The following is a 12,023-nucleotide window of genomic DNA, read 5'->3' on the forward strand; positions in this document are numbered from 1 at the left end:
ACTTAAGTGTAGTTACATTACACTGATAACCAGAATAAGAAGAAAAACCAGAAGCCCTACCTGTGAATACAAGAACTTTGTAAGAATGAGAGGATGATAATCCATAACAAGCAAGCCATAGCTTAAAACACAGCTGACCTAGGAAAACAAAAACAACTCTCAACTTTCATAATAATTAAAATAAGAAAGCAAAGTTTGAATTTCTTATGTAAACATATTAATGTGCATGGGCTACCCCTTTTTAGGAATACTCTGTGTTCTACAGGTATTCACTGCACAAGAAGAGACTTGAACCTACTTTTATCCTTAGCCCTTTAAATAACTTACAGCAGAAATAATCCCTCCAAGTACCCAAACATTTTCTCACTCTTAAGCTGGAAGTTCGCTAGCCTGAAGAACAGCAGTAATAAAAACCCTACAAGACATATTTACTTTTAGCACAAACTGAGTTGTAGAACACGACATCCTAACCATGTTAGCCATTTTGAAAACTCTTGCATTTCTCATGTCTAAAGTAACACCCATTTCTCATGACTGAAGTAACTTTTGGTTGCTGTAACTCTAAGCACTTCATTTTGCAGTCTGTTTTCACCACCAAAACACAGTATTTCTGGTACTATTTATTATGAATTAACATATAAAAGAAATGCTTATAAAAGCAGTCCTTTCTCATAACATCTTGCGATTCTGCAGCAGGAAAGCCCGAGAGAGAATAAAACTTCTGTATTCCCTTCAGTCAGTATTGAAAAAATAATCTTTTAATTCAGTAGTCTTTTAGTGTTTGAACAATTGATTACATAGGAATACTTAATTACATTTAATAAATTCAGTAAGCATCAAATATTAGATACATTAAGCAGCAGCTACAACTCTCATACTGGAGTTATTCCAGATTTTTTTCCCCAGTAGTATTGAAACAGATAGATAAAACAAACCCATACAGATGATCTTAGGCCCCATTATGAGGGGAAATTATTATTTTACTTTTTAAAATAAACACTGAATGATTCAAGCATTGTAAATTCCTGTTTCTCATACCATATTATCAGAAAAAATAAGTACAAATAATAGCCGACACCTGAGGAGCCAGTTTCCTACTTTTTACTGAATTAACACTGGTTGCTCAGCACAGTGCATTCATTCTTACAAATGACAATGAAAGTGTAAACTATCATGCTTAGTATTTCCTTCTTGTAGTAAAGTTAAGAAAAACTGTGCATAATTCAACTCTGTGCAGGTTATCTTTCTTGCTACAAAAAGGCATTCAGCAAAACAGTAGAAGAAAAATTGCACATACAGTTCGCTGTAGTTCAAGTAACAGCCACTGAGGCTGTGATTTTCAATGGCTCTCAACCAACTTACATACCCCAATCCCACATAACCTGCTTGTGAAGTAGGCACCTACCTTCCTCTACAATTCTGTCACATTTCATTTGAAATCCTGGAGATGTACTGACATGTAACAGTTTCCAAAGCGAGACATTTTGTATTAACCAGTGCTTACAAGCTAGCAAACTGAACATCAGAACCTTCACTTAAGTAGTGATGTTTCCATACAAAGTGCATGCAGCTCAACCAATCTTGTAGTTACAAAGAGTTACTAATCCTGATTCACAGAATCAAGATAAACATTTCTTTTACTTCTTTCTGGAAAGGATGCACATAACCTGTGACCTTCACAGCTGCGTTCAGTACGCAGGTGCATCATTTAAACTATACACACTTCAAATGTGCCATTGTATTGATCTAACTTGTTCACATCCCTTCCTCTGCTGCTAGGAAAGCAGAACACAAAAGCTCTGTTGCAGCAGGTGTAACCATACATTAGGATATGACCAAGTTATGTGTTCTGTCAATGTAAGTACAGGTCTACAGTTCTTAGCATACAGCCAACAAGGTCAGTGGTTAGGTACTCCTCGTTAAAAAGTAGTAATAAACTAAAGTATTATTTCTGGTTGGTTGTACTTTTTTTTTTCCCTAAATACATATTTAACAATTCTCTTCTTGCATCCTTCCATATCTGACAGAAAATGCGATTAGTCTCTTGTATACTATCTCCAAGAGTAAGAGAGAGACTACAACTACTCCACAGATTAAGCTAAATGCCCAGCGTGGTCCCAGGTGGGTGTATATTTGGCTCACAAAAACAGGCCCGAGTATTCGTGCTCCACTTCCAGAGGCAGTTAACCATCCCATGTAGACACCCTACAGAAGATCAAAAGCTTATGTTAGTGATACAGGAATTATTAGGTTAGCCAATAATTCCCACCAATTATCCTAATTAGAAAATGTAGAAGTGTTTAAGCAACTGCTTATCTTTCTTAACTTGTTAAGATACTGAGTACTTTGTTTCCAAGAGTACCGCTCAGCTTCTCTAAGCGTTAATTCGAAGGCTCCACTGAGCTACACACTCTATAGCTTTCTAATAAAAAGGCATTCTGGCTCAAAGCATTTAGTCTCTTACAGCAAAATATAACATGGAAAAAATAAGATCAGTGGTGAAAAAGGAAAAAAAAATTTTGTTAAGCAGTAATATCAGCTTGCTATGTGTTTCACCACTGTTTCAATAACTGGAGGTATCGTAGCATTTGTAGTCTTTATACAATATACTTAGTAAGAGGAACATTATTCCGTAGTGATATTCCAAATATATAACTGGTTGTTACAAAAAGGACTCTTCCAGAACAGTCGTGAAAGTCACAAGCTTTGGGCTTAGTTGTTCTGAAATTTTCACGCTATAAGATTTGCCATAAATTGTAGTACAAGCCTTGCTTTCTAATTCCTCTAGGGACTTGCCTTGGATTTTAAAAACGATTAGAGTTCCTGGAAACTTCTGCCCCGATTGAAACGTCCTATTATTTGGCTAATGACAAAAGGAATTTTAGCTAGATCCCTCATTCTAATAAAGAGGGTGCAAGTCCTGGAGAGCAAATGAAATAAACCCTTTAGGCATCATGCTTACCTGAGGCTTTGGTCCTAGAATTTTTGAGTATAAAGTGTAGGACATGACATTACAAACTGGGTAGCCCAATCCTATTAGTATGTCAGAGCTGATATACTGGGCCAGATAGATCATAGGAGTGTTCAGGCACCAGGACTGCGTGACGGGGCAGCCTACGGGTTCCACTGTGTGGTTGGATGGAAGCTGCATCGCTTGCAAACTCCAGAAAGGCATTAACATTTCAGTGGAAGTTGTTCTGGGAATGGAGTTATTCTTTATTTCTGTAAAAATGTTATGCATGCCATTAAGAAAAAAACACAATAAAAAGCTTTCAAAAAACCATTATGATGATCGGTTAGTATGACTTGAATTATACCTTGCCACTGGATATTTGGTAGTTTTTTCCCCCAAGGCAGCAAGATAAAGAATCCAACCAAGACAATCAGTAAGCCTCCATGGAGTATGGCACGCTCACCAGTCCTATCAAACAATGAAATTACAATTAAATATATCATTTAATTAAAGTAAAATTTATGAAGGTGCTAATGACATAGCCCATTAGTTTGTGGAAAAGATGCCCGACCACAACACCTGCAAGAAAAACTGCAAAATGACAGTAACTTAAAACCTGTTCTTCTTGTGATTCAAGGGTAAAAGACAGACAAGGAAGGGGGTTACGTTAACAGAATAAAGAACAACCTGCTGCTTTGACGCAGCATCATGGCTGTGTCAAAATTGGAAGTACTTCATTGTCATAGTAAACCCAAATTCATTAACAAGAAAAGATTTAAGTAACGCAGACTTGGCCTTGCTATAAAGTTTTTCACACTTAGCTAACATAAGTAACAAAATTCTGATAAACTCCAAAAACTTACTTTTTAGATAGCGTTTTAACCACCAAGAAAACAATAACCGATTCAATGCCAACCACACTAAGGATTATTCCATTATAAAAAACGGCTTCTTTCCTGGTCCAGGAATACATATCCATCGTCAATGGAGTAGCTATACTAAATTGACAGAACAAAATTACATTAATTAAGAAAAAGCTTCTTCTATACAGTCGTTTCCATACATATGTCGTCCCAAACATCAAACACAGTGGTATAGAAGCCTTTCCTCGTGACGGGCTTATTGGAAAACACAGGCTAGTTATAAGCTAATTCTGTCATGCATCATTTATTAAAACTAAATCCACTAGACAAAATTCACAACTGCATTACACCAGCCATACTCTGAAGCATCATTAATCTATTTCTGATAGTTCATGAAAAAATGATGGGAGTTAAAGCAAAGCAAGAGAGAAAAAAGAAAAAAAAAAAATCAGGTCCTGTTAAGTAAAACATAATAATCATTTAATACTGTTTCAGTTTTAGCAACCAACCAGACTCTAGGAACTCAATTTTCTAAAAATAATGCAATTAAGACAGAGACATATTGTTAAAAGAAATTTTAGCTACGTTAGAGCTTAAAAAACTTGCAAAATAAATTTTATATCCTCAAAGTATTTTATAAATTGAAAAAATGAAGTATACTTCAGTATACACTTTAGGTAAAAAAACCAGTCATGTAAAATAGTGTATTTAAGAATACAATTGCATTAACTATATCAAACAATTGTTTCAATCATTACTGAAATAAGAGCTTCACTGGAGCTTTTGGAGCTAATCAGAACCATACTAAGAAATTACACAAAAGTATAGAACAAGGTACTCAACTGAAGACAGTTTTCTCTGAAGATTTTAGGTAGCCCAAGTTAAGGTACTGTTTTGTTTTCTTTTTTTTAACACTTAAGAAGTTGAGGATATGGGTTTGCATCCATCCAAAAGCTTTTACAGTAATGTTTCATATACCACAAACTGTATGCTACATATTTTTAGTTATTACTGATCTTTAATTCATTACTCTATATCAGTATACAATGATTTGATTGCTTATGGTTTTGGACTTCTATTTATGAAGAGTACGGTTAAGAAAATGAGTGCAACAGAAAAGCCTTTATATGGACCCAGTCTAACATTACATGTCTAAGTATTTTGAGAGAAAATAGACAAACTTACGTTTCAAAGACAGCAAACACAAACAAGATGACAAAGAAAAGCAAATTGATTGCTACCACAGCAACATGGTCAACGTTTCCTTCTGCATCCTGATCCAGAACACTACTTTCTGCAACAAAACAAAAGAATAATCTAAACTGCAAACTTCTCTCCAAGAGAAGTATGACTGCAGAGTAGAAGTTAAGGGAGATTCTTTTTATGTCCATATTCACTTAACCCTGTGTCTTGGAAGAGACAGTTCCAGAGTGAAAATCTGGAAGGATCCATACAATTCTTTTTTTCTTCTTCTTTGCTACCGGACAGCACTATGGACACATTTGGACACAACATGGGCGTGAAGTAATTTCTGGACCAGTTAGAAAGAGATTCACCCCCTATTTTCCACTTTGAGTTCCCAATGCATCAGACTTTAGAATACCTCTAAACGCTTGTGTGTAATAAGAGAGTACTTCAAAATTATAATCACAGAATAAGTTTTCAAGAAAACATAGGTACCTTCTCCTTCAAAATTGACACTTTTGCATTGCCTTCCCATGTCATCCACTCGATGCTCCCTAGAAATTTAGAACCGTTTTCATTAATACACATATTTATGTGATCTACTATTGAGTCACGTTTCTATTAAAATAAGTCTAAATGGCATAATCTTATATTCTAATTATTCCCAGCTCCTTCAAACATCATTTGTGTAGTCTACATTTGACTGCAGTGAACACCACCATATTCAAGAAAGAAAATATTCTAGTGGGAGAATCTCACATATCTGTGTGCATCTCACCCCTCCCCACACAGCCACCAATGGGATAATGCACAAAGATCCCCCCTCGAGATTCTAAAAGGAAAGACACAGATGGTGAGAACCCTACAGACAAGCTAACCTTATTTCTCTTTAGAGAAAAACACATGAGCAGAAATCATCAACATTAAAAATATATCAAGGCTAAGCTAATAATCTAACAGCTCTAACTATTTTCATCAGTTTACATTCTAGCCATAACATCACTATGATTAATTTACGAGCATAATGAAAAAGATATGTATTAAAGAAGGTAGAAACCCTGAAAAATAAATAACAGTTTCTAGTTTTAGCGCTCCAGATTTCAGGCTTATTACTCCTCCTTCTGAGCAGCATATTATTTGTTACAAACCACCCACTAAAACAAGGTACAATATTTCTCTTTTTTCACTTGATTACCTGAATATGGCAAAGATGAGAATAATATTAATAACTCCTAAGAGAGCTCCAAATAAAACTGGTGCTGTATACATGTTCAGCTGAAGATGAACTAATTTCCATGTTATTCCTTCTTCTCCAATAAGTGTAAAACATGTCTGAAAGACTTAAGAACATAAACATATTAAGAAAATCTTCAGAACCATTAAGAAAATATTAGAACACACATAGAATAAACATATAAAACTGGATAAGCAAAGTTGTTCTAATTGCTAAGTAAAATTTAAATATTATACCTGTCAAACCTTTTACGTTTTGAGAATCCTACTCTAAATAAACTGATGGATACCAGTGGGATCTCAACTAGCCAGAAAACTACTTGGTTACATACAAATACACTGTATAAATAACAGCATGACACTTAAAGAACTGGAACTGAATTCTGAGTGTACCAGTGGTTAATTTTCTTGGCCACGTGCAGACAGCTGATTTACTCTTTTTACTCTTCCTCCTATATGGAAAACCTTGGTCCTGGGACTGGACTAGCCCTCCTGCTAAGGGCAAGCTAGAGAGAAAACCAGTTGTGGGTTGTTTTTTTTTCTAAGTAAAATTTAAATTGGTGCAGAGCAAAAGATTGTAAGATCAGGTCATTTGTTTACTACTGTTAGGAAACAGACTGAGAGTCCCTATCAAATTAGGAAAGGGAATTACCTAACTTATAATCTACGCAAATCACACAAAGAATGCAGATTTTTTGTTGCTGTAGACCCTTTAATGCTCTGTCTACAGCACTAGTAATAACCAACTGGAGAAAAAACTTTAAGCCCTAAACGTTCACCTCATTATCTTACTACACATAGAGCACTTCAGCTCTACTAATTGGATAATCTTAATCTCCAGCTACAGAAGATAAGTAATCAGTAGAGGCTGTTTCGGACAAAATCGCTGGTCTCTCTTTACACCACAAGGCAAGTCTAATGCATTTCTCCTATGAAGCAGACATAGTATCTCAGGAGCCACAGTTATGCCTGATCAAACAAACACCCCTGAAGCTCTTTGTTCCCTTAGCTCTCTGTAATACCTGTGCTATGTCTTAAAATTTTTGCCAATATGAAGATTTTGTGATCGTCGCTACAAGATCAGAAAGATCTGTTGGACGTTATTTTCTACAACATGTGAGGAAAGGTGAAATTTTCAGTCATTTTGGAAAGGTGGAAATGTTTGCCCAAGTACAGTAATGTTAAATTCCCTTCTCCATGAATAAAGTGCAATTGGTCATAGACTATTTAGTGGGCCCTGGTACAAGAGAGCATCTTGGAACTTGTTTTTCTTGCAGCCAGCAGTCCAAAACAAGTAGTTTTTAACTACAAACAATTAGAATTTCTTTGGACTAGAATATTTCATTTATATTGGCATACACAAGTATATATGAGTGGATCCCATTTATTCTATTTTGATACCACTGACAAACTATGCCTTAAAATCCCCAACATACAGCTGCTGAGGATTCCTACTTCCGATGCCCAATTTCATCCTAAAAAGTATTAGAGAATTGAGGAAAGAAGATATGGTTTACCTGGTCCTAATATGAAGCCAACTGCTTGGCAGGCACTGGTATTGGCCATGGCACTTGTTCTTTCCGTAAGAGAAGTGGCGCCCGCAATATACGATCGAACTACAGCCACGTTTCCTTAAAAAAAACAGAACCAAGAAAGTGCTCATGTGAATACCAAGTTATATTCTTCAATTATCCAGTTACATTTATTTTAGGTGGGTTTTTTTTGTTATTTTGCAAGAAAATAAAACCCAGCACTACTCCCTCTAGTATTTATACACAACTGCACAATTACACAATTTTATTATAAACTAGTATTGGCCGACTCTTTGCTTTGTTAAGTAGTAAGTTATCATTCACATAATGGTAAATCTGCTACTAAAATATCATGTTAACTATCTTACACAAGACATAGAATTTAATAATTTTCAGAAATGTAAATTCTGCTGTGGTTACCTGCTCCAAATCCCACAAGAGCACGTGCAGTCAGCATGTAGTATTTGTTGTGTGAATGAGGTACATGGACATAAGCATAAAGACAATTAGCAGCTACTGAAATAGCCGTTGAAACAACGAGAGGTTCTCTCCTTGGCCTGTAATTGGACCACAAGCCGAACAGGGGAGAGGCAACCATTTGGCCAATGCTATATGAAGCTATAATCCAGCCCAAGAAACTCGCATCTGCTGTCGGATCAATCTGCAGAAACAAATTAATCAATTCTATGAGTAAAGTATTATAGTATTTTATAACATCAACAAAACCATTTTAGTATCAGTACCTGAAATACCTAAGACTGCGCTGTAATTCTGAGGCTATATGGCACTATGCAATGCAGTGTCAAACCTAAGCTATTGCTAAACAAGTTAGTGTGTCTGCACGGCATCGTGCGGTGTTTACTATAAATACACCACTCTGGGTCTCAGAAGCAGTTGTTTTCACATAGTACTTTGTCGGGGGCAATAAACCTTGGCTAACTGTCTCCAGCAATGCACCAAACCAATAAAAAGCACTTTGCTTCCGAGACTGGAAATGGCTTACTTGCAGCAAACTCAAACAGTTTTCATACAGCACTGCTGATGTTATAGGCTACAGACAAAACTTAAGCAGTACGATAGACAGTTTACGTGCCAGGAGCAAGGAATCACTTAAGTCATCTCTGCACATGCCTGAATCTGTCCTGATTTACAAGGCTGATGATGCATTATCTTTTCTTCTCCAAGAATTCAGCACCAGCCTCAATTTTAACGATACCTCTAGGACCCTGCCCAGGATATGTTCTTCCAAATTTGCATTTGAAACTGCCTTCTGCAATTCCAGGAGCAGTAAAATCCTAGCACAGATTAAGTTAAAGTTTGAGAGACCTTTTATGCCACTTTTAACAAGAACGCAACAAAGAAGGGAAAAAAAACCAACTAAAAACACTATCCAGGAACACAGGCAATTCCCTGTTAAGAATATCAAGAAGGTCTGCATACAACAATCTGACATTTACAGAGCAACTTCCACCTTCAGCTTCCTTTTTTTTTTTTCCAAAACACAGACAAGCCTTGTGTATTATGTTTTAACCCTACAAAGGCGTTCAGATAAAGAGATTTCTATAGATTCACTGTCCAAGAAAACAGTGAAATTATATTGGAAAACCAAACATTTCTGGATTATGATCTACCTTTATCAATTCAGGAAATCAACCGACAGATTTTACATGAAATAATGAAAGCTGTCTAAGTGGATGGCAAAATAAAAGTCTCTCATAACCACTTCCCTTTACTGTTTCTTTTCCTAAATAAAATGCCAAGTTTTGTATTACATACTTTCTGAGCAGGAGTTTCCTGTTCTTATTAATTAAAAAACCCATATTTACAAACCTTTTGGAGATATGGCCACACAGACATAATTACAATTGAGAAACCTGCAATGCAGTAAAAACATAACTGAAGTTACTTTATTTGCCATGGTTATCAGTAATTCACTTTACTGAAACAGTTATTACAGGTTCGTTTTTCTGCTCCTAAGTGTATTATAGTCTAAAACTGTGCATCAGTCTGTCACCTGAAAAAACTATGTATTACATGCTTTTTTTAAGGAGTGATAATTCCTCCTAACAGGAGGAGATATTTTTAAAAGGACATTTTATAGGTGCTTACACACTAAACAAAAAACCTCCTATGAAAAGAATACTGATGCACCAAGCAAACTGCATAGGATTTTTCCTCCCAATGGAAAGACAACAAGGTCCCCAGAGTAAAAAGAATTTCTTTATATACTGATATACTTGTATTCATTTATCAAAGAAATTTTAATTCATCAAATTAAAAAAAAAAAAAAATCACTGAAGTATCCTATGATGTTCAAGATCATTTCTAGGCCCACAGAAAATCACCAGAAGTCAACAATCACCAGAAGTCTTGTTTCCAGGGGCAGTTATTTAGGAATGAAACAGTAATTTTTTTCTGTAGTGGACATGCAAAATCCCGTAGGAGAAAACAAGTTCTCATATGCATTATGAAACAGATAACATACATTCCCACAAGGACCTTACCTCTTAAGAACTCAGCATTATTTCTATTTTCATTCCCTAGAAGTTTCACTTTGGATGATAGACGCGTGACCTTTGTTTTGTTTGGTTCTGAGCAATAGCCTTACTCTGCCATTACCTTTTACCCCGAACCATTACAAAGCCATAAAACAAAGATTTAAGTAATACGCCATTTAGTCTCAAAACAGAGTATTATTTACCTTATCTTATTAAATGTACCTTTCTGTTTGATTTGCTAGTCATATCTTCTCTTTTGAAGGATCAGAAAATGCACCTTTTTAAGGTGATAAAAGAACAGCAGCGTTAAAGGAGCTATGTAGTTGAAATCTAGAAAACCCTGTAATTTTCAAACCAAAATACATTCATTAAGCAAGTAACATTGAAATCCACCTGTGTTTACTCACCTACACTACTGAGAAACATAGTAAGATACATAATCCAGATGGATCGCCACCTGCTCTTATAATGCTCTTGTGTTTCCACAACATCCCTGTTTTTGAACCAAAAGTCAAGAAAGAAAGAAATCATTATCAGATTCTCTTCTAGTTGTTCCCACAGGACATGGAAAACATTTTTCACAAACGCAATACAACTGTGTAAACTGTTATGCAGGAATGGGCTTCCACACAGCAAAGAACACAAAGAATTTATTTTAGAAGCAAGCTAATTTTTCACTGAAAAGTACTAGATTGACAAATCAAATAACTAAAAGAAATGTTATCATGTACCATTGCATTCAAATGTTACACAAAGAGATCTTTATCTAGAGAGATCTTCAATTCTGCAATCTCTTTGTATAGACACTTTGGAGCACCACAGATACGTAAAGGCTTTAAGAAGTGCGTATTAAACCATAAAACCCCAGACATCTTCTCAGAACTGCGACTTTAAAGCAAGAAAACCCCCAAACCTGAACAACTATTGATTAAACTAAAAGGTATGGCCAGTCTACTCTTACCATGAGAAAATAATTATACAATGTAAAAGATGTATATAAAATATATTGCTGAGGATTGTAAGAGCTGCAAAAAAGATTAAAATAGAAGTTACAAACTTTGTGAGCCGTAAGTTATTTTTCTAAAATTCATAAGCACCTTCTGGACCCAGGTACTTTTTCAGAAGCAAGAATATTTCAGGGCTTTTCACTTCTTTTGGTTTCGAAGTATTCTAAACAAAATAATCTCCATCCAGAAGATGCAGACCTAGGTTATATAAGTCTGAACATAGTTTATAAACATTGTTTATATAGGTCATACATACACTTAGGCATATGCGCAATTTTAAAGCTAATGTAGCTATTACACAGCACGATTTGTACATTTATTTCTTCAGAAATGTTTACACCATTGAAGTGTCTTGGTTCAATGAAACTTTAACCACACAAACGATGTTTCTAAATGCACTTTGTAATTGCCCATCCCATTCCATGCATAGGAAAAAGTCAAACTCTTGCATATGGTATGTTTGGTTACTTTCAAGATTTTAGTTAAATCAAGCAGTACGCTTCAAGTACGAGAACACTTGAGCAAAGACGGCAGCAGCAGCCACCCCTACACATTCAAGACACTGTTGTTTTCCTGACAGAAGGAAAAAAACACACGTTCAACTGCTGCCCACACAGGAAGAGCGCGATTAAATACCTAGACTTCAGCACCACAATAATGGATTTTTATGCTTTTTAGAAACTTCGCAAGCGAGTGCGGTTTTTTACAGATGGAACCAGCGCCCGCTGGGGCAGCGGCCCCTGCCGCGCCCC

At 35.9% G+C, this 12,023-nt stretch overlaps 1 protein-coding gene across 1 annotated transcript; it reads right to left on the reverse strand.

Annotated features, from left to right (window-relative positions):
* Positions 1 to 736: 736 nt before the first annotated feature.
* Positions 737 to 10,795, reverse strand: MFSD8 (major facilitator superfamily domain containing 8). Its single transcript, XM_009334961.1, has 11 exons — positions 10,672 to 10,795; positions 9,597 to 9,640; positions 8,187 to 8,427; positions 7,752 to 7,865; positions 6,197 to 6,341; positions 5,497 to 5,555; positions 5,002 to 5,110; positions 3,817 to 3,951; positions 3,318 to 3,421; positions 2,963 to 3,222; positions 737 to 2,205 (listed from the first exon to the last, which is right to left on the reverse strand). The coding sequence occupies exons 1-11, from the start codon at positions 10,793 to 10,795 to the stop codon at positions 1,990 to 1,992; spliced, it is 1,551 nt and encodes a 516-aa protein (XP_009333236.1). The 3' UTR covers positions 737 to 1,989.
* Between the last annotated feature and the right edge of the window lie 1,228 nt (positions 10,796 to 12,023).

The sequence above is a fragment of the Pygoscelis adeliae genome, unplaced genomic scaffold, assembly GCF_000699105.1.
Source record: "Pygoscelis adeliae isolate BGI_AS28 unplaced genomic scaffold, ASM69910v1 Scaffold31, whole genome shotgun sequence".
Taxonomy (NCBI): domain Eukaryota; kingdom Metazoa; phylum Chordata; class Aves; order Sphenisciformes; family Spheniscidae; genus Pygoscelis; species Pygoscelis adeliae.